A 27,327-nucleotide genomic window follows, 5' to 3' on the forward strand; every position below is an offset into this window, starting at 1 on the left:
AGATACCAGAATCGTCAGGCTTTGTCATCATATTCACCAGCATCTCCATTGCTGAGACCACACGTACAGTGGCATCATCACCACCATCATCATCATCATCATCATCATCATCATCACCACCATCAACTTTGCCATCATCATCATTATGAGGTTACTGTTATCACTTACATTAGTTTTACCACCTTCACCCCACAATCACATCAGGCTTAACTGAACCAGAAGAGCGCTGGATTGAGTACGCTTGCTCTGTGCCCTGAGTTCTTCCTCTGACCCCTGACAACGCCCGCCAAAAGCACTGAACAAGCTTGAGCCGGACCCGGTAACACAGTACAGTAAAAGGGTTTCAGTAAATATCCGCATCTGCAGCTATCAGAATGCGCTCTGCATAAAGCCTGGGCGTGGCCCAGAGCTAGGGAAATGCACCCGCTGCTAGCGTGGGCTCCCTCTATAAAACAGAGGAGCGGCCTATGGCCGTCAGTGATGCAGAAACGCAGCATGAAGAGACAGGAGGAATGTGCTGGAACTGCTGCTCTCAACTCAAGCAGCCACTGCTGCCTGCTACCCTCTGCCAGCGCTTAAAGATGGAAGAGCAGAGGGAGAGAGAGGGGTGTGTGTGTGTGTGTGTGTGTATGAGGGACATGTGTATGTTTGTGTGTGGGTACTAGATATACGTCTGTGAGCTTGAGCAAGCGTATCTGTGTGTGTGTGTGTGTGTGAGAGACAGACAGGGAGGTGTGTGTGAGAGATTGAAAAGGGGTATGTGTCTGTTCGTGTTTATGAGAAAGAGAGGTGGGTGTATGAACTGAAAAAAGCACACTCATAAGGTGTGGACAGCCACACTTCACACACGATGCACGTGCACACATACACACATACACACAGTCATGCACATGCGAACGTACACCCCTATACTGGTTACAGGCCCTCCTCTTTCACGCCCTCTCATTTTGGGCTCGGGTTTCAAACTGGGATCCAGCACGTGCCTTTCACCCAGGCCCTGTTTGGCCACACGCTGTGTTTCAGTCACGGTCCAAAGCCCTGACCGCACCCGCGGTGCTCATGACCGTGGCTGAAACAGCCACCTTTCATTGGCCAAGCCTAGATGATACAGGTTCCTTAGGCAAACTGAACATTCAAACTGACCGTGAAGAGACACCAAAAGGCCCCAAACCTATCAAACATAGAAGTGGTCACCCTCGTGCACACACACTCCGAGTGGTTCAGAGAACCGCGGCCCCTCCGCTCAACGGCACCTTAGACACGCACGGGCACGGGATCACATGGAACCGATTCAAAGTGCTTCCTGTGGAAGGAAGGGGAAGAAAGACAGAGGTGCTTTTCTTATTCAATCCATCTGTGAAAATACATCCCTGGTTTTAAGATTCAATAACGTACTGTTCCCAAAACAACACAGAGATCAGGCCTGAACTCTTGCGCTCTGCGTGAACCGCTGCACCAATCTGGCAGCGTGGGCCTCCGAGATCACAGATACAGATACGCTGTACACACCCACACCCACACACACACACACACACACACACCCCACAAATCCACCCATCCATCCAAACACACACACACACACACACACATACACACACACGCACACACACACACACACACACACACACCAACACACACACACATACACACCCCACACATTCACCCATCCATACAAACACACACACACACACACACACACACACACACACACACACACACCAACACACACACACACACACCCACCCACCCACACACACCCATACACTCTCACATACACTCACACACATTCACTCAATAATACATATATAAACACACACACACTGTATATACATATAAATACACACTCATTCAATAATACATACACAAACACACATACACACACTGAGACACACACTCATTCAATCGTACATACATAAACACACACACATATACATTCACACGCAGAAACATATACATCCCTTTACAAAAACAGACCCAAAAATATCCCTGATCCTCAAACACTCATTTAATCACACACAGTTAGACACACATGCAGACACACACACCTTCAAAAAATGCAGACACACACAAAACATCCTTCAAACCCAGACAGTCCTGCGCTAACTCACAGAGACACTCTCTCTCTGTCCTTCCAGAACTGCAGCCTGTTTGAAACTACACTGCAACAGCAGGTAAAATGGTTGCTGTTTGAGAATGTGGAACGTTCCAGAAAGGGATGAATATTTCTGCCACTGAGTGAGGCCTATTACTCTCAACTAATTATTGGTGAAAAGCAGCTTTCAAGTCATAGCAATTACGCTGTTCCCTTTAACCAGCAGGACTCAGCGAAGCTCGGGGAGATTAAGCAATGGTACAGATGAAAACTACAGGTTGCCTCTCTACAGAAGCAGAGGTTTTACTGAAAGAGTATAATTTAACAACCTGAAACTCAGCATTTCTACCATGCAATTTGGTCTCCCGTGGAAAAACAGGGACACGGCCATTTGTAAATTCAAGCTAAAAATACCAACAAAAAAAAGAAGAATTTGTAATTCAGCAGGTTCGAGTCCCAACCAGGTCAAACAACAGCAGTTAAACGGTAGTTAAACACCAGAGTGCTGCCGTCGCCCTGAGGTTAACCAGATGGAGGAAACCAAGACTAAACACCGGCCGCAAACATTTCGACAGTGGCGAGGACACACGGACACAGACAGACCCACATACAGACGCACACAGCCACACGCCCACACCAGCGCTCTCCCTGGCTCCAAAAACACACAATTACACGCCATGCACTCGTATACATAAACATATTCCGCACAATCACACTTTTACACGATTACGAGACTGCATGTGATGTGGTGAGATTATAGAAGTGAATACATTTGTCCCCTACCACACCCCACATACACACCAACATACAGTACCACACACGCTCATATCCCTCAAACATGTGCGCATGCACACACACACACACACACACACACACATTCACAACACATCCCTCACATACACATACACACACACACACACATACACACACTCTTTCACAAACACACACATGCGCGCACACACACACCCCGTGCCGCAGCAGGAGCCAGGAGAGGATGGGCGGGCGCGCGTGCAGTGCAGTGCATGCTGGGTAATATCCTGCTGATAAAGGCGCTGTAATTGGAGGGTCTGCAGAGATATTACAGAGCGAGAGGAGTATATATAGGGCCGAAATTGCAGAGGCTGCCGCCGGTGGCCGCCGCTGATCAGAGAGGGGGAAATTACAGGCCGCCGGGCGACGCCGGCCGCCGCGCTCCCGGCTCAATGACAGGGCGGCACGCGAGGGCGTCCGCTCTGCGGCCTCTCCGGGGCCCAGCGCCCGGGAGCGGCTCAACCCCCCTCACGCGCATCCCCAAAAAGTGACCCTGCCCGTGACAGCTGAGTGCCTTGCCTCATTAAGTGACCCAGAGGTGGTCCCAAGCGCCAACAGTGATGGGAGCTACCTGACAATCACCCTGCGTGGAGGACTTTTTAGTGTGTGTGTGTGTGTGTGTGAGAGAGAGAGAAAGAGAGAGGGAGAGTGTATGTATGCATGTGTGTGTGCGTGTGTATATATGATTGTGTGAGACAGACAGAATGAGTGTGTGAAGTGCATGCGTGTATGTATGACAGTTTGCATATGAGAGAGATTAAAAGTACTGCCACTGCTGGAAGAGACCCAGGTGTCAGTGCTGTGAGGAGAAAAACACAATCCCCATAACTGTGGAACCAGCAGTTTCAGAATGCTGAAAGGCTGGATGAGTCAGGCTGTGTGCCTGTCATTCCCAGTCACTCAGCCACTCTGCTAGCCTGTCTATCCACGTTTGAGAAAAACGAGCCAATCAGAAGGTCATGTCTTGGTCACATGATCCCAGCACCGGTGGGTCCATTACACAGTAATGGTCTCGAGGTAGCCTGTCATTGCAGTCGGTCTGGTTCTGATATAACTGAGCTTGCAGTGTGATTTTAAAAATTTCCTCCCATGGCAACGATTAAATGTGCCTGAGCCACTGGTTTCCCCTTACAGTTGTCAGCACTGAGTTCAACTGGCAACGAAAAAAAGAAAAAACACGCTGTGGATCAGGGGAGCAATGAAGCGGTCAAGAGCTACAAATGAGACAAACGCTGTACTGTGTCTCCGCTACAAAAAAATCGACTAAAACATCCAGAATAGCTGAAAGAGCAGCAGTGTGGAGTAGCGGTAAGGAGCAGGGCTTGTAACCAAAAGATTGCTGTTTCGATTCCCTACTGTGGCACTGCTGTTGTACCCTCGGGCAAGGTAATCAACCCACAATTGCCTCAGTGCGTGTCCAGCTGAATAAATCGATAATACGTAAAATTGAAACCTACGTAAGTCACTCTGAATAAGAGCATGTGTTAAATGACAAAAATGTAATGTAATAATGGCAATAATGTAACGCAATATAATGAAAGGAAAACATCTCTATTCAGCAATGGGACACGGTGACAAGAACAACACTGGAGGAAGCCTCCTCATTCTAAGCCCGGAGTGAATGGGCGCTGTCTGTACGCTTGCCTCCAGGCCGCCACACGACCCCATCACCACCCCCACCCCTCGCCCCCCAACCCCCGCCGACCCCTGGGCGCGCTCCCCTCGCCTGTTTGGCTTGGCCCGGGCTCGACGAGAGAGAGAGAGAGAGGGAGGGAGAGAGAGCGACCGTAAATCGGCGAGGGCCCTTTGAAAACAGATTCTTCTTTTTTTTTTTTTTTAATTACTGCAGAATTCTGACGGGCTGCCGTAATGAATTCCAAATGGGGCGGCGAGGGAGCGCGAGGGGCGAGAGAGGTGTAATGCGATTCGGCTCTTTGTCGGGCCTGACCCCGGGCTGCCCCGCACACATGCTCCAGGCTCCAGACTGACTCGGTCAGCCCGGGCCGGACCTGAGTGACAGGGTAATGGGCTGGCTAATAGAATCACAGCCCCTGGTTCCCCTGCTGGCTCCCTGGGGGCCTCCTCGCTCTGCACACGGGGCTGTGGCTCGGCTGTAAGGGAGCTGAACCTGAGGGGAGGTGAAGAAGAGAGGAGATACAGCTTACAGAAGGTGGAGGAGAAAGGAGGTGGAACTGAGAGGTACTGTATGTATTTGAGAGAGCAGAGGTGAGAGGGGGAGTAGTGTACAGGAGGTGGAGGAGAGAGGTGGTGGAGCTCAGAGCTGTGTGTCTGAAAGGGAGCAGAGGTGAGAGGAGGTGTAGCTTACAGTGGAGAAGGAGGCAGGAGGAGGTGGGGCTGAAAAGGGGTGGAAGTAACAGGTGAAGTTAAGAGGAGGTGGAGGTGAAACGAGGTGGAGCTGACAGGTGTGGATGAATGAAGGTGGATTTGAGAGGAGGTAGTGCTGAGATACGAGTAATAACACAACATCTCACTTGCAGAACTCCTGACTTCTTCACTCTGCTCAGCCAATGAGAATGGAGCAAATGAGATGTCTTTGTCTCAAAGTCTCTGAGTGTAACCTACAGCGAACAAAACCACCAAACTCACAATAAATCACGGAATATTAAAAGGGCAGGATATGGGATGAAGGCAAAACATAAGACCTAAACTTAGCGCAAATGATTTCACAATTGCTTAACAGCACAGCCACTGAATACATCATATATTTTGGACCCATACAATTCCTTCCTCGCATACCTTCCCCATAAAGCTTCCTTATCTACAACTAAGAGAGACGTTTACAGGGTGGGAGGAGAAAGGGGGAGGTGGGCGGACACCCCCTAAAAACATCTTCTCTTTCTGAGGAGAGTAATACAAATAACCTCTCTCCATACCAGCCCTCTTTGGGGAACGTTTGAGATGACTGGTATGCTGATGTTGGAGATAGCGGGTGTGTGTGTGTGGGGGGGGGGGTCTCGCTCGGCGGATTCCCTTACAGAAATGTAAGGACAACTCGAGCACACGGTACTCCAGACCTTCGTCGTTCATCTTCACTGAAGGGCTCCGCTCTGGACGGCGTTCATTACTCTTCATTTTTCGGGCCGCTGACCTCTCTAGAACCCCAAACCCCCCCAACCCCCCCCACCCCCCCACAAGTCTTCCAGACTTCACCTCTCAACAAACAACAGAGCAACCAAAAAAGACAAGTTTCTGAGACAGTATGGGAGGAACCACCCCGACCCGGTGTTGTTTTTTTTTTTTTTTCCCAAAGGTTCGGTCCTTTCAGAACCTTTGGTGATGACCCTGACCAGGCCGTGAGCGCGCCACTGAAACACCACCCCAAGCATCCGACTGTCCCAGAGCCGTCGGGGCAGAGTCACGGAGCCGGGTTTGGGAGGGGGGATTCCGCTCCCCGCTGGGGGAGTGACCGCGCGTTAGGATGATCTCATGTTGGCCGGTCTCCAAACAGAGCAGGGCAGCCCACACACTCTAGCAGCTCAACACAACAAGTTAAAAAATATCACAGCTTCCTCCCTACTCAGATTTCAGGCACGGGGCGACCAAGGGTGTCAGATGTACCCCCCACGGACTGAAGTGACCGCACAAGGTGGGGGACCAGTACGCTATTCAGGCGACCACTGGCTTCGGCCAAGTTTACAGACCCAAAAGGCAACAGCTACAGCCAGGGTGTCTGACACTGATTACACTGTTTTTACCCTACTGTTAATTTCAGGTTTAGAACCTGTAGCTTAAGGCCTCAGAGACCCACCTGAGCATGAAACCTGCAACCTTTTGGTTGTGAGTTCCTGGTGTTTTTCAAACCACTGCTGCACACTGCGGCCCAATGTGGAAGCAGCCGGAGACACCCACACGCCTGTGCACACCCAGGAACCGCCCGCTGTTTGGGGGAGCCCGCATGAGCTAATCGAGCGGGTTAAATCGGCCGATAGAGGAAGAGAAGAGAAGTGAAGCTGAATCCAACCAGAGAAAGGGAGGGAGAGAGAGAAAGAGAGAGAGAAAAATCCCCTTTCCTTCTCTGCGAAGCTCATCTAATCCGAGGGCTGAGATTTCAAAAACATAACTTAAAATAGTCAAAATCATGCTCCGCATAGCTGAATCAATCCCTTTCATTTCCTCTCCATCGTCAGCGGCAACGCCAGCCATCTCCGCGGTAACACACCTCCCCCGCCCCCTCCCCCCGCCGCTGACCTCGGCTTGCACGCCGCTCTCTGTGCCAGGCCAGGGTGCATGCTGGGAAGGGAGGGATCCGCTTCCCTCTGCGCACCATCCTGCCTGCACATTCACTCACTCACTCACCCGCACAAATGCACACACACACAGACAGACACACAGACAGACACACACACACACACACACACACCTACACGCTCACGCGCGCACGTGCACACGCACGCAGGCGGGGGGACTCGGGGCAGAAAGCGTGGAGACATAAACAGTGGCTCCGGAGAGGGCCGCCTCCCGCTCGGAAAACCACAGCCCCATTCCTGGCATAGCTTGGACGCTGTCTCTCTCTGCAGGGAGGGCAGTCCCCGGGTAACAGTGGAAAATCGGACCCCTTAATCCAGTTTAAATAACTATGTTGACCCGCTCAGCTCAATCGCTCATTGTTGAGCGGCTCCTTAACCTCAAACCGCCAGGCACAAACAACAGACGGGCTGTCTATTTCATTTGTCTGTTAACTTAATAAAGGCCCCGGCCCGCCATTTCGTTTTTTGCAGCCACACGTCTCCTTCTGCCTGCCGGACCCCACCCTGTTGCCCCCCCGCCCCCACCCCCCCAACCCACCACCACCTTCCAAGGTCTGACCCCTTCGTCGTCATGTTGCTAACCTGTGGGATCCCTTCATGTACGCCACATAGCATCCTCTAGAATGTCAAAACTTATGCCTGTCTGCACCTATACAAAATAAACTTTACTCCTACCTGTCCCATTACAAAAGCAGTCCTGTCTGTACCTATACAAAGCAAAACTGAGCGCTCTCTGACATCTACAGACCTTACACCCCTCTGTCTTCAACAAATTGTATTCCTGTCTGTTCATTACAAATCAAACCATTCAGATCAGAGGGGCTTTCCTCTACAAATCGTAGCATTGTCTGCCCACTACAAACCTCACCCCTTGAGTATCCCACAAGTCCTATTACTGTCTGTTTACTGTGGGCAGGTTATGAAGTTCACTTGTGAAAAATAGAACAGAGAGGGCTGGATTGCTACACTCTGAGTGTGACTTAAGATTCCATACAAAAGTTCCTGATTGACCTTTCGTCCTGTTAGCTGTCTGTTCATCCGTGTGCATTTGCTTAAACGGCACGTTCGCAAATGTGGCCTAACAGCTGGAACGTGCAGCTGGGCCTTCTTTGCTGATTCTGATCAAGCAGAATCGTTCAGCAAGCATTTTGTCAAAGCCGGTGTACCTGGCGTTCAGCGATAGCGCCATTGAGAGTTTCTCGGGTGTGGACGAGCTTAAAGCGCGAATACTTCCTGTTGGCTTTTACAGAGGGGTTGATAACAAGGCAGAGGCCTGGTGTGACTGCAACACTTACACTCGCGGGATTCAAGAGGGAGGCTTCGTACTGCAGACGGACTCTCTGTGGCATCATGACGTCATCCTGGAAGAAAAAGACGCCATCTTGGTCACAGCGACATCGCAGAATCCAACCACACCACCACAACTGACTACAGATATCAAATACATAAATTATGCAGACAAGCTTAAGAAACATAACCATTTCAATCTCAGCAAAATAGAGACTGAAGGGGGATTTGACTGGGGTTTTTACTTTTTTAAAGGGGATTACGACAGTGAGCAACAGAAGCTATTTTCAGATGAGCTCTGTCAGCAGAACGAGAGGACATGTGTGGAAATCAGTTAAAGGTCATTTTCACATTAGGAAGCATTGGTCACTCTGTAAGTCACTGATGCGTGGAATAGTTTGCCAGTATCCATAGTGGAGGCAGTGTTCAAGACCAGGCTTGGCACAGCGCTAAATACACAGTAGAGACTAAGGGCAGAATGGCTTGCCTTGGTGGGCTGAATGGCCTGCCGTTATTCAAATTATTATGTTCAGTCAAAAACACAACGCCACACATTAAGAATGGGAGCTCTGGGTGAGACGACGGGACGGCTTTCCAGACAATGGACAGAGTAATGCTTTAAAAGCGTTGATCAGTCACACCACTATCATAGTCAGCACTGTAAATGATCTGTTAAATCTGTAAATGTTCAAAGGCACATAAGCTTTCCAATATTAATGTTTCACATGAATAACAAGTATGAGTTAAAAAAGAAATGTCCTGCTGTGTATAAAATCCCAGGTACTGGACAAATTCTCATTATTCGGTGAGAGAGACAGGTGGCTTTCACACAAATAACTGGCAAATTCTTAGTCTCCTACATGCGTTTACTCTTGTAAATTTGTAGAATAGCTGCCCTGTTTTACAGTAGGCAAAGAAGATGAAGGCAAGGAATCAAACATTTCAGCCTACTGCCTTCTTTGGTGAGCTGGTGTTATTAACAGAATGCAATTGTTTTTAAATTGTTTTAATTGATGAGGTTTTATGTTCTTATTTTCATTAGATAAATGGCTGGTGCTTTTAATTTGGCATTTTATGTGTTTTAAATTTCTTTCATGTGTTACATTATTACAATATTGCATTTTTCTACTGTCATTTATTAACTAAGTTGTACTGTAATTTTTTTTTAGATTATTTGTTCATGAATGTTTTTATTTTGTTTCAATTTTATTTTATGTACATCAGGCCTCTCTTGAAAATGAGATCTCTATCTCAATGGGATTCACCTGAATAAATTAATAAAGGTTAATATTCTCATGGCAACCATTTCACACCTAACTCTAAGACATCACAATCAGAGTACAAGTTAAGTGCACAGAAATTCTCCATCAGTCTCTCTATATTCAGTAAGGCTGTTAATGGGACCCTAACTCAAGGCATCAAATCCAAAAGGAATAACTGGAGCCATAAGAATTAGACTCGGAAACAATTTCACGATTGATAATTCCAGTAGTACATGGTATTTTATTTTATAGTATTGACCTTTCCTCAGTTTACAGTGTTTTAAATTATCTCATATGAACAGACATGAATGAGTCCAGGACAGATGCAAGGCATATAATATTGATAAGGGTAATATTCCAAAGATAATATTCATACAGGACAGAACAGTGTAGAGAGGGGGAGAAGAAGGACGGCAGTTTGTGTCTGTCCAGACCAGGCAGGCCGACCATCTCACACCCAGAGACACAGAGCCTCTGCTCCCACCTGACCAGGGCACTGAGGCATTGTGGGCCGGGTAGGAGGACCTTGAACCCTGGGCCAAAGCACACTGTATCAATTTAGATGTAAACAGAGCCGGGTGGGGGGGGGCTCCTTGCTAACCCCCTCCGCAGCAGGAGGCTGGTGGAGCACGGCGCAGCCCCCCTGTATCCCTCCCCTGCTCCGGGACACTCAGACACGGCCCCTTGCCTCATGGGAGAGGAATCCGGGAGGTGCCGGGGCTGATAGCCGCTGCCTGGCTCCAGTCATGATAAGGGCCCGGCGCTAATTAAAAAACCTCACTCTGTTCCAAACAGAGCCCCTACTTTTACAGAGGCTTGGGGGTGGGGGGTTGCCTCAGATGGCCTTGGGGTGATTCAGAAGGAGTTTCATGTCATTTGCGACCCTTCGTAACGGGACGTCCTGTTCTGAACAGAGGCTCTGGTATCTGTGGTCACAAAGACCCAATCTCATTGACCCCCAAGGTTACTCTGAACTCCTCCCGCTCCCCAAATCTAAAATCCTTCAGTGGAAACAGACAATGAGGAGAGCAGGTGAATGACCGACAATGTAGCTTCATTCGGAAGAGAAGGGCGGAGTGAGGCAACTGATAATGTATATTTATCATTTGGTGGCTGTTGGTTGGGCAGTAATTAGGAACACGTCATAAAGGCTTCCATAAAACACAATTCAAACTTTCCTCATCCCTCTTGCCAGGTAATGATTGGCTCATTTTAAGCTGACATCAGTAGCTTGTGGGAGGGATCTTGACACAGTTGCCATATATGACTTAAAATCACTAAACCTCTCACAATTAATTTCACACTTGCAGCTAATTAAAAATAAAAAAAAAACGCCGCTGAATATATTTACAAGACACTCCACGATACCTGCTTGCACATGCACACACACACACACATACACAAACACACATACACTGTCTCCCTCCCTCTCTCTCTCTCACACTCACACACACACACACACACACACTCTGTCTCTCTCTTCCTCTCACACACACACACACTCACACACACACATACACATACACACACACACACACACACACATACACACACACACACACACTCACACACACACACACACACATACACACACACACACTCACACACACACACACACATACACACACACACACACACACTCACACACACACACACACACATACACATACACATACACACACACACACACACACACACACACACACACACACACACACACACACACACATACACACACACACACACACACACACACACACACACACACAGCGCTGGGAGAAACAGAAGCCTTGTCGCGGGCCCCGCAGCCTGCGAGCCCCAGCAGGGCCGTAATTCCGCGCAGCCGAGCAGCAGTTTGCGAAGCGCTTGGCGCGTGTCTCTGGGGCCGTCCATCACTCGCTCGCTTCATATAAACAGCGCGGTTTTCCCCGGGGAGCCGCCGCATCCGCCGCCAGAGCCGTCGCGGCAGCGCCTTGCGCCTCCTCCCGCCTCCTCCCGCTCGCGCCTCCCGCCCTCCGCCGCGCTCCCGCCACCCCCGCGGCTGAAACGCGGCTGCAGCGTTGGTGTTGTTTGATGACAGCGATTTTTAGTTTTCTTTTCCCTGTTAACAATTACGTGCTTGCTTGACACAGCCTTTCGAAACAACACATAAATAGCAAAAATCTTTAAAAAGCTCAAGCAGCAAAAACTTGTCTAGATACGCTTATGTTCTTTAGTGCAGGAAGTTGCTCTGGATAAGAAGGTCTGCTAAATGAATGTAATGTAATGTAATGTCTTATATCACCGTATTCTGCTACAAAGAATTTAACACAAAAACATTTTACTTAATACAACTTAATTTAAAAAAAAAAAGAAATGAAGAGGGAAATAAAACGTTGATAAGTTCCATAAACCCAGCTGAACTAACTGTAAGGGAGTGAAGCTCAGCACAGCCGATTCCAGGTTCACTGCTTTGCGGGTTTACCGTGCAGACGTGGTGTTTTTTACAGATCTGCGCTGCCGGGGAGGAGCAGCCTGATAAGCCTCGCTTGTGAAAGCTCATGCAGAAAACCCCCGTGTTGTGGCTAAGTGATTCTGCAAGGTCAAAGGGCGTCGGGGGATTTCAAAGGCGACAGTGTCTTCCCCTCCGAACGGAATCCGGGAGAGAAAATAAACAGTGTCTCATTAGTCAAAACAGATTAACCGCAGAGCACAAGCAAACCTCGGTTCTCCCCAGCCGTTCCTCCACTTCTCAGAACGAAGAGGGTCTTTGGTATTAGTAGAGGGTGCCTGTCCCTTGGGGCTTGAAGGACGGACCAATCAGCCAATCATGTGGCAGGTCAGAGGTAATTGGCCGTGCTCTAACATGGTTCAAACGGTTACTCACTAATCTCCTGAGCCGTAGGTCCAGTAGCTTTGACTGCCTGTGGCTCCATGCAAAGCCCACATCTGACTCCTCAGGGGGCCATACTGAAGGTAGCTCAATAAATTTAACTACCACCCCCACAACACACACACACACACACACACACACACACACTGCAGTTATGGGAATTTCTGTATCCCACTAATAAACACGAGTGTAACTGTGTCAAAACTGAATTTCAGAAGTATAATAAATACATTTCATCGATGTGCTATTTTTATTTTAAAATCTAACACCGTTGTGGGTGGCTGGCTGGAGCTCGCTCAGAGAGATAAACCAACCTTTTATCCAAGAGGCCACGTGTGTTGTCACAACAGGGTGTCTCGGTGACTAATCATTGTGGAGCCGTTCAGCAAGGTTCAGTTAACTTTAGAAAAAACAAAACAAAACAGAGCATTAAATCCTACATCCCGCTGACCGGCGCTGCTCCAGTGTTCTGTTTGCTCAATCCTTCAGGATGGGAACCGTTAACCCCTTGTGTTCTGTTCCGTACACGGCGCTCGGCGTCACTCTCGGCCGCGTGGCTGACGGTCCTAAAGCCTGAGCGAAGAGGCCCACCGGATGTCTGCTCGTTCTATCACGGAGCAGGTTCTGCTCACCTGAGGGTACGGGTTCGCTCCCGCTGCCTCGGAGCTCAACTCCGCAAATAAAACACTCTTCCCCGCAAGGCCTCTCTCCCCTCACCACCTGCTGAAAAAGTACACATCTGCTGCTATATGGCTAATGCTGACTGAACTTCATGTACACACACACACACACACACACAGGGCCAGGCAGAGCACGCAGAGTGTGCGGAGAAACAGTGACATAGTGGAGGAGTATAGGGGAGAGGTTGTCAGGGCAATCGGAATAAACTGAAGGCAAAAGCAGAATCAGAAGCTGGCTTCTGACAGGAGGGAGGGTGGTGTAGTTTTAATGCCAGTTAGCTTCTAATGAAGGGCTTGTGTGTGCGTGTGTGTATATGTGTGTAAATGTGTGTGCGCGCGCACGCGCATGTGTGAGCACATATGCACGTGTATGTATGTGTACGTGCCTGTGGGTAAGTGTGTGTGTGCCTGTACATGGCTCTGTGTATATGTGTGTGTGTGTGCTTGCATCTGTATGTGTGTGTGTGCGTGCATCTGTATATGTGTGTGTACATGAGTGTGTGTTTCTGTACATGACTCTGTATGTGCGTGTGTGCCTGTGCGTGCGTGTGTGTGTGCGTGCCTGTGTGTTTTTTCAGAGGTCAGGGTGGACTTGGGGGTCCGCACAGCTGGGGATGTTTGCAGACACGGGGCCGCACGCGGTCCTCGTGGAGGGGGCACGGGGGCGGGCTGCAGCTGGTTCGGGGAAACACATAAACCGCACATCTCCTGCCGAGATCCCCAGACCAGCAGGGAGGAGGGAGAGTCCACAGGGAGGGGCCAGGGCAGGAAGAGGGCGTGCATGTCAGCAGTGCGACCACACCCCGACAGCTAACGCACCTCCGGCCCACTGACGGCCTTTAACTGCATCCATAAAACCCACAACAACTGGTGTAAAAAAAATTAAAAAAAACACATCAGAATTGTGTCTGACTCCATAGCCCCTTCCCCTCTGACTCCATAGCCCGTTACCTTCTGCGAAAAAATCAAATCAGCACGACAAATGTATAAGAAATGATAAATGTGACAGGGGTTATGATGTGATGTGACAGGGATCATCACTAAAAACTGAAAACCTCCCGTCACTGCAGGAGATGCTCAGCCACTCCTTCGGTTTACCACTCAGCCGTGCCGCTTTCGAGTGCTGCTTCTGCCGTAAAATCACAGCCAGAAAGAAAAACAAAAAAAAAAAACACAAGAGTTCCTGGAAGTGCTGAGAAGACACTCTCTGGCAGGAGGCTGTCTTTAACAGCCTGGGAGCTGGAGGCAAAGCAGGCCCTGGAGGTGGTGACGAAGAGGACTGAAAAGAAGGCCTGCTGTGATTTGGGGGGGGGGGGGGTGGCGCTGCAGCATTCTGCTATCTCCCAGTTTTATCTTCATATTTTTTTTGTCTTTTCCCTTTTTTTAAATGCATTTCTGTGGAATATCCTCAGGCAGCTCAAAGTAAGATGGATGGCCGGCCTAGCGGAAGCTGCGTTAATGTCACAGCGTGATGATGTGGCGCTGATTTATAGCTCGGGCGAGAGTTTTCCTCATTTCAGCCTTTCTCTCAGGAGCTGAAACTGGCCTAAACGGAGGCGAGGATGTCGAAACCGACCTTAACGTAAGCGATACGCTGTTATCAGCGCTTGCCTTCGGCAGAAATGATTGGACTCCCTATCGCTTTTCACCTCATCTGATTTCAGTAGGAAAAAAAAAAACCTCGAGGGATACCGTTGGATTTATGCTTATGTTCGTCAGAGAGAAGTGATCCTTGTATCAAGTCTGATAAAGGGGATGAAGTGCGTAAGTGCTGGACGGGAGACTGATCCGGGGTCAGCCAGTGGCGTGACCAATGGCTGACCTCCAGGCGTGGCAGGAGAGCAGAGACGGGGAGCCAGACCAGACACCCCCCCCGCCCCTACGACTCCGCCCCACCCCACCCCGAGAGCGTGGAAAGCTAAGACACCAGCCACAGCCGCGGCAGCTCAGGACCACGGACCACAGGCGCAAACTCCTTTCGTCTCGCTGAAGCAGCCACTGTGCTCCCCTTCAGGAGGAGCGTGGCCCGCTATCTCAGCCCCGGGAATCAGTGAATGCAGGCCCTTGTGTGTTTCTTCTGCCCTCTGCAGCTGTGGTTGTTTTTTTTATTGAAGGGACTGGCGGTAAAACGCCGTAAGGCACAACGCCGTGCTGTTTTTCTTCTCCCGCGCCGCCGAAGTGCGCCGCATTAGCGGACAGCATGGTTTTGGTGTTACTTTTATGAATGGCAGCTTTAGTTTTAAGGAGCGTGTAAAAAAGCCTCATGCCAAGCTTTGGCAGCACCCTTTCCCTGCTCAGTAATTATAGCCATAAAGCACGCCCCCCCCCAACACACTTCATAAATCACCGCTCATTAGTGAATTGATTCAGCTAACGAGTTGACTGCCGACACTGGCTAACGAGCTTGAAGTGGCGTTTCCTGTACCAGGTGCTGGCAGACGCGCAGGAAACCAGGGGAGCCGGGAGCACCTGAGACCAATCAAACGCTCTCACTCTTGTCATCAATCCCACGTGCCTTTATCGCCACAGCTAACGACGTTAGCCCTGCACTTAAATCCGGCTCGCGGCGTCACGATGTTGCAAACAGTGCCACCCCAAGCCACTCCGGAATGGACGCCACACACACACACACACACACGCCCATAAACCCCCAGTTTTCCATCCCGCCACTGTTCAGCTCCACGCCCTGTGTAGAGGGTTCGCTCAAAACAAATGGAAACTATTTCCATGAACCCGTATCCCACCCTCAGCGCGGCTTTGAGCCCATGGAGGAGCCACCAACGCAAGGGCCGGCGACCGAGCGAACTTCAGCCCAGACCTTCAGAGTGACAAAACACATTTAGAGAGGATCTCGACACAATTTTACAAGAAAACAATACTCCTGTATCTTTGCAACAAACAAACCAAGGATGGCTGAGGATCGATCTCTTGGAAATAGAGGACAAGGTCCTCTGGTTGGGTCCATCTCAGACTATCAACAGCCATTCATTCAGCTTAAACAACAAAGAATGGATTCAGTCACCTGAGGACTAAGGCCTAGCCCATCACAGAAATATATATGCCGTAGACTAGGCCTGGAAAAATTATCTTTATTTTTTCTGTAGAAATTTGGCAGACAAAGTCAATGTTTATTATGGGATGTGGCCACTGTGGTTAGATGTGGTTAGGCAGCTTTATGCTTCTAAATACACCGCTCCAACCTATACAGTGCAGCATACCGCCGACGCCCATTCCTTCCTTAGCAGTGAGACAGCTCAATGGGGCGGGGCTATGGCGTGAACCACACTGAGGCCATTCAGGCAAACTGCAGACACTTCACCTTTCAACTGCATTTTACTTCAACAGGACATCTCGGTACGAGTGTGTTCCTCCTGCACTCAGGTTCAGTGCCGAAGAAACAGCCACTCCACGCTGCCTGTGGAGAACTAATGTCCAGTTACCTTTCCGGAGATTACCGTTTGAAAGTCACCGCTTCTGAGGCCGTAGTGTTGCATCCACAGCCTTCTTGTGCTGTTGTGGCGGATCGCAGGCCGGGAGGCGGAGGAGGCACTCAGGCCTAATTATTTCTTAAAGGGTTTCAGATCACGCCAACCCCGTCACCCAGAGTAAAAGAATGGGCCCTTTGTTATGTGTGGCGCAAGGAGGGTTTTTTTAGCGGAGGGGTGGGGTGGGGGGGGGGGGGGTGACTCGACGGGCTTTCTCATAAGAACACAACAGGCGCTGCCCTCTTCCATGTCCTTCTGCGGGACGGGTTCTCTGGCGCGAGCAGCGGAAATAAAGACACGAAAATAATCAGCGCACCGCGGGTCGGGACGTTCCCCCGCTGGAGGGGGCCCGGAGGTCTGCCTTGGAGCGTGGACTGCGCACACACTCCGGCACACGTCCGCGTTGGGCCGCCACGGGGGGGGGGGGGGAGGGTGGGGCACGCAAACTGTTTCCCGCAAAAACACGCCCCTGGGCTGATCGCTCTAATGAGGAAAACACAGCAGTAATGGGCCGATTAGCTGTGGCGACGGCATGCAGCACAGCACAGAACAGAACAGCACAGGACAGCACAGCACAGAAAAGCACAAGACAGCACAGCACAGCACAGCACAGCGCAGAACAGCCCAGGGTAGCACAGCATAGCACAGAATAGCACAAGACAGCACAGCACAGCACAGCTCAGAACAGCCCAGGGTAGCACAGCATAGCACAGAATAGCACAAGACAGCACAGCACAGCACAGCGCAGAACAGCCCAGGGTAGCACAGCATAGCACAGAATAGCACAGGACAGCACAGGACAGCACAGCACAGCACAGCGCAGCACAGAATTGCACAGGACAGCACAGAATAGCACAGCACAGCACAGAATAGCACAGCACAGCACAGCACAGAATAGCACAAGACAGTACAGCACAGCACAGCACAGAATAGCACAGGACAGTACAGCGCAGAACAGCACAGCACAGGACAGTACAGCACAGCACAGTGCAGAACAGCACAGGGCAGCACAGCACAGAAAGGCTGGTAATTCTCACTGCCTTTAAAAACTTTGCATGTTTCGGTTTCCTCAGCAGCCTTGGGGAGATTTCACCTTCTAAAACAGACGCCTCATCACCTGGGGGAAAAACCCATGGCTGAAGAACACATGAGCATACACAATGTTATTGCATTGCCTGCGATGATTCATTTGTTTTCTAAAGAGCTGAACCTCTGAGGGGAAATTCATTAGAACCAGCACTCTACAGAGAAACCTACAGCTCATTGCCAGCAGGTGGAGACATTCCAGACCCGGTACGGAGAAAAAAGACTGAGGAAAACAATCACTTAACTAATTCTGGGAATCTAGAACAGAAGGATTCTATTACAGATTGTGGGCTTCCAGAACCAGTGAAGGGATTCTAAAACTAGCTTTCTAGTCATTTTACTAGCTGTAGGTTCCCTGCTTTAGTTGTACTGTAGGATGAATGCCTTTAGTAGTTCTAGATTGCCTACACCACTTTTAAAAGTCCTACAGCAGGTATAGATTACCTACACTAGTCTGATAAACTCTACAGCTGGTCTATATTACCTACACTAGTCTGAGAATCTCTACAGGCAGTCCATATTGCCTGCACTAGTTTGAGAACCTCTATAGGAGGTCTAGATTACCTATACTAGTTTTAAAATCCTGTTACCAGCTCTAGACCACAGACACTAGTTTAAGTATCTCTTTACCAGCTTCAGATTCCCTGCACTAGCTTTTCAATCCCTTTCCCAGCACGGGGTTCTCAGCAGTCATTAGGTAAACACAGAACTGGTGCAGATGTGAGCCAGTCTGTTTTTCATTGAAAAGACATATTTGGACAGATCTTCACATCGATACTGCAGCATACAATTCACCATATGATTAGATAAGACTACACAGTAACAGAAGCCACGTCGGGCAGAGGTCCATTCAGGACACACACGCGGCTCCGCTGGCTAAGGGTGCGCGATCTGGTCCACCGTGACATCACACGCGCTCCCTGCGCTTGTTTTTCCCAGCCTCCAACATGCTCAAATGCATCGCGCTCCTTGCGGGTCCTTCTGCAAGCGATCAGGGCTTTGGGAGCCGGCCACTCTCATCTGCGTCCAGTAACATCGCTCCTAAATCCCGCTCTCATCCAATCAGCCCTGACGAAGGCCACGACCGCCGAGATAGAAGCGGGCGGGCCCCACGTCGGTCCAGGTTTATTTTCTCGCTTGATTAGCGAACCCAATGAATTATGCACGTATCCTATTTCCCCCCGGGCCAAGTGTTTGGAAGGCAAACATCTCTGGAGGTAAACAGCGGTAACGGGGAACGGCAGCGGCAAGGCCCGACGCCCATTTTTCATGCGTCCTTGACAGGGCTGTCAAACATCATAAGCGTTGCAGGAGCCACATGGACCGAGCGAACAGCGTCCGCAGCGTCAGTCAGGCCGCCTCCCTGACCCCGCCTCCCCCGCGGCAGGTGGCCCACCTCACAGGACCGACGGTGTGGCAGGGGACAGTTTACGCCCAGGCGTCACAGAGCCACTGAAGCGTGCGGCCTGTACCCCCCAAACTCCCCCCTCCCTCCCCCTCCGGGCCTGAGATTCTGACACGTTTCGGACGTTGCGCCAAATGTGTGAAAAGGGCAGGAAAGAATGAGTCCGCTACCTGCCCTACAGGAAACCACTCCTGACAGGAAAACCTCAAGGAAAAATGAACAGCACAGTGCCCCCTTGTTAAACTGTGACCTCTGACACAATGTGACTTCTATAAAGAGGTGAATCTAGTGTTCACATTTCTCCACCATGAAGAGTTATCATGCAACTGTCTACAAGTCAGCTGTGTTACACTGGTGTCTTTTGCTTACAGATTATAACAAAGGATGTACACATCATCTGCAACATTTACCACCAGCATTTCTGCTTTTTTTTCATACAAATACACACCAACACATTCTAGCACATGTACACAAGCACACACACATACACACACACACACACACACACACAAATGGATGAGTGATGAGTTCAAATTTGTACTCACCGCATCCTGGAAGCACAAGTACTGCCCCCTGCTCTGTGCCACAGCCCGGTTCTTGGCATAACCCACTGGCGAAGACAACAGAAGGCTGAGGTTACCCACGGTGCCAAGCGCAACCACTGTGCTGGATCAATGGCACCGAAGGAACAAGCCCTCTCATTCAACACTCACTGATCAAATCACACGTTCACAGTTCACTGATCAAATCACACATTCACAGTTCACTGATCAAATCACACATTCACAATTCACGGATCAAATCACACATTCAACGCATGCTGATCAAATCACACATTCAAAACTCACTGATGGAATCACACATTCAACGCACACTGATCAAATCACACACTCAACACACACTGATCAAATCACACATTCAACACTCACTGATAGAATCACACATTCACAATTCACTGATCAAATCACACATTCAACACTCACTGATCAAATCACACATTCAACACTCACTGATCAAATCACACGTTCAACACTTCTTGATGGAATTGTTACATTACATTATGTCATTCAGCAGATGCTCTTACCCAGAGCAACTTCCAAATAAGTGCATCACTATACTAAAAGTCTCACATTCGCATGCATCGCAACATCATAATACTCATCTACCAAGGCACCATACACCCACATCTTTATTAAAACAATCTCAACTGAAACGTACCAACACGAGCACACGCACAGCCACACAGGTTTGCACACACATGCACAAACACACACGCACAGACACGCACACGCTCACAGGCTGTGTGTGAAAGCTCCGAATCGCTCACTGCCAGGCGCAGCCACAACAGGCCCCACTTTCAGCATTTGGTGACTCAGGGATTACCAGCTGGTACTAGGATGCGTCTGGGGAAGACTTAGCTCTCCTGCTGTAAACTGGCGACAGAGAAAGGCCCTGCCACTGCTCCTACGTCTCAGACACATCCCCTCAAATCCCTCGGCTTTCTAAAGCACCATTTCCCACCCTCCTTAATCCACACACGAAGCCGGATTGCCATGGTCACCACATAATCTCCCCCAGGGTTCTTATAACAGAGAGTGTGCCAGGGAGAGAGAGGGGACCCGCTCTGATATTACCCCAGAGGGAGATATTCCAAAAGGCCTCCATTGTGACACGGCACGATCGCCATGGCTACCGCGAACAAATTGTGAGCGCTGTAGAGTTATTAACATTCTTTCTCTCGGTGAGTACTGTGGCAAAGTCACTTTCTATAAAGAAATCACCTCAGCTTGATAAAGCTTCTGTAATGAACACTAAAAAAGTCATCTTCATCACTAGCATGACTGATTAAAGTAAAATTACTGTACGAGGCAGTATTATTAATAATCCCCTGTTCAACCAGCACTCGCTGGGAATGCAAAAGACGTGAAAACATGAATGGGAGTGGCTGTTTCCGTCTGCCTCCCCCAGTGCGAGAGGGCCAGGGTGGGGGGTGGGGGGTGGCTGTCCTCGGTTTTGAACAGATGCAGGACTGTGTGTGTGCTTCTCACACTGAGCTCTACAGTCAAAAGTAGCTCTTGACACAGCAGGCCAGCGCTCCACATGTCATACCCCACAAACTGGCTGCCCATTGGTCAGTCCATCTGCAAGGCAGTCTGTCAAATGCTTCTTCATTCAGTCAGCCAGCCAGCCAGCCAGCCAGCCAGTCAGCCAGTTAGTCACTGTTTCAGTCAACCAGTCAGTCAGTTAGCCCAGTCAGTCACCTTTTCATTCGGCCAGCCAGTCAGTCACTGTTTTAGTCTACCAGCCAGTCAGTCAGCCAGCCAACCACTGTTTCAGTCAACCAGTCAGTCAGTTAGCCCAGTCAGTCACCGTTTCATTCGGCCAGCCAGTCAGTCACTGTTTTAGTCTACCAGCCAGACAGTCAGCCAGCCAACCACTGTTTCAGTCAACCAGCCAGTCAGTTAGCCCAGTCAGTCACTGTTTTAGTCTACCAGCCAGTCAGTCAGCCAGCCAACCACTGTTTCAGTCAACCAGCCAGTCAGTTAGCCCAGTCAGTCACCGATTCATTCGGCCAGCCAGTCAGTCAATGTTTTAGTCTACCAGCCAGACAGTCAGCCACTCTTTCAATCAGACAATCAGCTGCTCTTTCAGTTCAGCCTGCCAGTCGGTTAGTCGCTTTTTAGGTCAGTCAGCCATCCAGTCAGTCAGTCAGTCAGGCGCTCTTTCAGCTGGTCAGTTCATCATAACCACTTGTTACCTTTATTCATCTTGCTTTTTAACAGCACTCTGATGCTGGTTTTTACTCACTCCAGAGTGTGCTTCCAACCACACAACCGTCTTGTCTTTGACATGATTTTACAGTAATTCTCCATTTTAACTGGCTGTGTTTTTGCAGGCTTCTTCTTTGGGTGCTGTCTTTATTTGGATCTTTGGAGGCCCAACCTCAGGACATGTCCAAACGGGGCCTCGCTCCTCAAACTCACAACACACAGCTGTGCTAGTGACATCAGCACAGCATCTGTTCCCCAACATGGCGCCATTACTAATATTATTACTTGGATTAACATTATTATATTACGCATTTACGTAATATTAAGCGGTTTAATCATATTAGCTGGGTGGGAATGCAAGGGATGGATAACTGGTTTGTGAGACCGAGGCCAGCCTAAAAAATGAATAAATAACAATATATAAATCTTCAAACAGCTTAGGGGGGTGTTTCACATTTCATGACACAAAATCAGATTGGATATTCTATCAAATGAAAATTATGACGCATAATTTATACCTCTGCACTTTGAGGCGTGTTCTCTGTCATATTTGGCTGTCTGTATGAAGCATCCAGTGTTTGTTTACGTGTCTGTAAGTACTGCTGCACTATAAAAGGTGGCATAAAACCATGTGAAAGTGTGAAATGTGAAAGCACATGTATTTAAAGAGCGTGTGACACATTACATTATTACTATTTAGCATTAGTTATTACCCAGAGCAACTAAAATACACTACAATTTTTACATGTTGTCCATTTTTACAGCCAGATATTTACTGAGGCAATTTTTTGGGTGGTAAGTCCGATGTCCAAGGGTACAGTGCTCCAGCAGGGAATTGAACTGGCAACCTTTTGGTTACAAGCCCTGCTCCTTACTGCTATGCCATGCTGTCGTCTTGAGTTGGAGTGACACAGCTGGGCAGTGCAGGACAGGCATGACCTTGTCCTTGTGTTTGGTATCGCGCTGCCCAGGATGTTATTGACTGTGCTTGTTTGGGTAGACAAAGGATGGGAGTCTCAAGGACCCCACACAGGAAAGGCCTGCAGCCTTGGACCCCTGGTATCACCCTCCAAGAGCAGACACTGCCCCTGCTGTGACCAAAAACTGGAGATTCGTTTGTCTTTCATTCACCACTGATACCCCTCGGGGGAAAAAAAATGACTTCAAAGATGCTGCCCTATGTGGTCCAGAACTGGCTGCGCTTCATTTATGCAGAACAAGGGCTGCGGAAAAATCAAAATTTGTTCTTTATTGTATTAAACCTGCAAAGATTTGCTTCACTCTTTTGATTGAAGCCACAAGGCTACCCACTGATTCATGACTTGTTTTCCATGTGTAAAAGAGGTCTAAAATTACACCATAATTACACTTTTGTCTGACTGGTCTGTGTAACCACACAGGCTTGCTCTTTCTTGGCTGCATTAAAAATACTCCCCTACTCCCTCTCCCCCAAGACAGGCGTGCACACACACACACACACACACACACACACACACACACTCAAATACATACACACACAATCATACAGAAAACACCCAAGTGTGTGTATATTCAGATTGTCATTATGAGACCAGTGGATTGTGTCCATGAAAACACCCTGAAATCTTCCCTCTCTTCATTACCTGCTCTGTCCATCCCCCCTCCCATTCTCATGGTGACCAAGGCCCTGCTATACGAATCAACGCAGGAAATAACCCCACTCTCAGGCTCAATGCACAGGGCCCACCAACCTCCTTTGGGATTGGCCGAGTCGTGTCCGGAGATCACCGTGGAGATCCCTCGTTTTTCTAGCTTCTCCGCCCATCTCTCAACCACCACTCTGGAGTCATCCTGGGGAGGGGGGGCACAGACGTTAAACATCCGTCACATGTTGCCATGGACACAGACAGACAGGCAGACAGACAGACAGACCAGACAGGCACGCTGTCTCTGCCTTTTTCGCAGCGACGGCTGACACACACTCACTCCCATCCTCGATTACTGCTCTAGGCCTAAGCATTGGCAGGCGCACAGTTACAACGCTTGAAGTCCTCCAGCCGAGTGGATATTTACTGGTGCGAATGGGACCCGACTGGGGATTTGAACCCACAGTCTCCTGGTCGCGAGTCCAGAACTCCAACCGCAAGGCTGCACCACACCTCCCAGCGCGGCCCCTATTACGCCCCCACCTCCAGTAACAGCTCTCGTGGGCCTGGGGCTCTCCCAGGGCGACCTCAATCAGACAGAGACACGCTGGGTAATTACATTGGCTTTGGCTTGCCGCACGCACCATTTGAACGGCAGGGGTCTGCTGGCTCGATACTAAAGAGCCCGTCATTAAGGGTTTCGGGAGGGGGAGCGAGAGGGACACTGCGGCTGTGCATGTCTGAACACGTTGCGGTGCTATCGCACCCCACAGCGGTGTGCTGGGATTTCTCCTTACCCCGCCTGTCTGAGGTGAAAACCTACACCCCACTACAGTCAGCACAACAGGATGCAAACAGCGCTTGCAGTCACTCTTTAAGATAAAAATACGCAAGGGAAAGCGTCTGGTTGGATGAGCAGCACAAAGTACATTCACTTATAAGCCAGGTAAGAGCCATCCTGCTCAAGTACAGGCTCGGTCGGTTCAACCAGAGAGTCTGTGTGGGTTTCATTTTTTTTCCAGGGAGCGATTTAAAGCTGGAATCGGATATACGTTTCAAAAATAAGCTTATGGGAAAGTACAGAAAAGCGATTTTTCAGAAAGAATAACAACCCGGATTCCCACCGGCCTGCCCTGTCTTAGGAGAATCCTGCTAGCCTCGCAAGGGCGTTTAAGGATCACAGAATCCTGCCCTGTCTGTCTCCATGGCGACAGCGGGTGCTGAAACACTTCCCAGGTTACCCTCTTATCCTTCCATAGGGGCGTCTAAAATTGGCCTGAAGGTTCCATTTTGATGAGATGTACATTTTTGGGAGAAGTTATTCACCATGATTATTACCTTTCAAGTATCAATGTGGCAGACTGAGTGGTCGTTTAAGACAAAAAAATGAGCAATATTTAAATGCACACTGATATCCCAGAATGCACACTGATATCCCAGTCCATGGGTATGTTTTTTTTTTCTGTGGACACCCAAAGCTGTACCTTACTGGCATCATCGAACACAGACAGCTCCATTGTCCCCTGGAAGTCCTGCTCCAGAACTGCCTGCAAACATTCATCCAGCCAGCAGGAGGCGTTGTACACTGGCAGGATGATGGACTAAGAAAGATGAAGAGGACACAATATTACCACAAGGAGTCAAGGGCCAACAAGAAGCCACCGGCCACTGAATTTCTGTTCTGCATCTCTTCTGCCCTTGACAACAAATTTAAGATCAGCTTGCCTACTCCCCAAAACAAACCTCAACCGTTTACTACAAAAGTTTTTTTTATTCTGATTCCAAGACCAGTTACTGAGGGCAGAAAGTACCACCTTCCCCATACCTGCTGCAAAATACTTACATTGACTTGAACTGACATTTCCATCTGCATAGACGGATACTGTGTTAAATATAAGGTATGTAACCACAGTGGATAAGGGCATCTACCAAGCATACAAATAACATGTCTGAACTCTCCCTGAACTGCTGTGAGGTTCCCACGGTCCGTGGTATACTCCCAATAACACAACAGCACTCGCCTGCATATACATACAGCGTCTGACATTTGTGTCCAATTGCGCCGATGAACTGAACTTTCCTGACAACATGAAAACTGTCTTTGGCTGATGTGCTGTTTTAAGCTTTCACTCATCTTGCAATGCTCAGCCGTGGTTATATTCCCACACTCGGGACCCTGTTGGGGTTGGTAACGTACGTACTGCATTTGCGAAGTTCCCAAAGCATGCATGTACTATTTATCAATACACTGTGCAAGGGGCTAAAGCATGTTCGGACATTGTCAGTGGAGATTTGTACGTGTCGTCTTTCATGCAACTTCATTGGATGAACGTCCTTCTTCGTAAGTCACCCTGAATAACAGCAACTGGTATAGCAAAACGTAAATGTATCACTGAGCAAGGTACTCACACTCCAGTCTCTCAAAAAAAAAAAAACCTTACTGTCTGAATGGGTTACAGGATGAGTAAAGTGTAGAACCGCTGACTGGTTTGGACACGTGCCTCTACTACGCAACTTACACTCATATTTCATTTTTACTACAGTAGTTTACAATTTCAGCCATCAAGAAAAGAGGTTTACTCAGAATGAGCATACGTCCAAGTTCCTTGGCACAGTTTAGTTAGGGATGTTGTGCTTGGCAGCAGCTGCAAGATTTACTTAATTATATTCAGCTGGTATTCAACCCTTTCGATGAATACGCTGGACTGGATGTTCGTTAAGGCTTCTAGAGGCGATGAACGGAAATTTCTGCAGCGAGATCGATGCACCGTACAGCACAGAGCATGCTTGTTACTTCACTGGCATCGTTTGAGACCTACCACGTCAATGACGTTGCCAGTCGCTGCCTCTCCGCAGCCGGACGCGGAGCGCTGTTTTCCGGGCTCATCCGTGCACAGCCGCTTGGCCGGCGTGCCAGCGTCTTGCTCGACCGAGTCCACGGGGGCATCGGTATTCATCTGTTAATTACAGCGAATGAATGAATGTTATAGATGGTCGTGCAGATATGGAAAAACGAGTAGGATGAAACAGACGTTAGTAGCCTTGTTTGACAGCTATTAGCTGTCATTTTAAAAGAAAACCCAGCAGCTACCCATTTACACTGATCATATTCATATCCCCAAGGACTGAAAGCCTTTTAATACAAATAGTTTAAAAATAACAAGAATTTATGTTAAGGCCAGCTAGCCATGAGGCTAAACACTAGCTACCCTGCAATTTTATGAGAAGTAACGTTAGCCAAGTTCACTATTAATGTGTATGGCTACAGCTACCTCTCTTACACGTGCATACCGACAGAATGCTTCTCGTTTCAGAAAAGTTACGTTAGGAGTGACGATTACAATTACAATAACGTTTTCATATGTTGTGATATTGATTTAGCAAGCTGTACGTCTGAAATAATACACACGGTTCATTGCAAACTTTCCTTTTCGAAGAGCAAACCGAAGCACACTACTGTACTTGCACCGACTTCCGCAGTCAGCATAGTACCTAGCTATTGGTCAGAAGCACAGATGTACTTTTGATTCGTTCAGCCAGCTGTCAGTCAGGGGGGTGTGACGCATGGTTGATGTTCTTTCATTCCGTGCAAGTTAAATACCGCACTGTAGAAAAAGTCCGGTAATCGCATTTTTTTGGCCGTACGTCTCGAAGTAAACTACGTATTATAGATACACATGGGTG

The 27,327-nt window shown here is 49.0% G+C and overlaps 1 protein-coding gene across 1 annotated transcript in view; it reads right to left on the reverse strand.

Annotated features, from left to right (window-relative positions):
* Positions 1-27,110, reverse strand: part of b3gntl1 (UDP-GlcNAc:betaGal beta-1,3-N-acetylglucosaminyltransferase-like 1) — a 77,245-nt gene extending 50,135 nt beyond the window's left edge. Inside the window, exons 1-6 of the mRNA XM_036516363.1 lie at positions 27,053-27,110; positions 26,463-26,600; positions 25,128-25,244; positions 23,749-23,848; positions 19,793-19,857; positions 8,466-8,531 (exon numbers count right to left, since the gene is read on the reverse strand). Coding sequence (XP_036372256.1) covers positions 8,466-8,531; positions 19,793-19,857; positions 23,749-23,848; positions 25,128-25,244; positions 26,463-26,600 — 486 coding nt within the window. The 5' untranslated portion in view covers positions 27,053-27,110. The remainder of the gene's footprint in view (positions 1-8,465; positions 8,532-19,792; positions 19,858-23,748; positions 23,849-25,127; positions 25,245-26,462; positions 26,601-27,052) is intronic.
* Positions 27,111-27,327: the final 217 nt, after the last annotated feature.

This window comes from Megalops cyprinoides, chromosome 1, assembly GCF_013368585.1.
Source record: "Megalops cyprinoides isolate fMegCyp1 chromosome 1, fMegCyp1.pri, whole genome shotgun sequence".
Lineage (NCBI taxonomy): Eukaryota > Metazoa > Chordata > Actinopteri > Elopiformes > Megalopidae > Megalops > Megalops cyprinoides.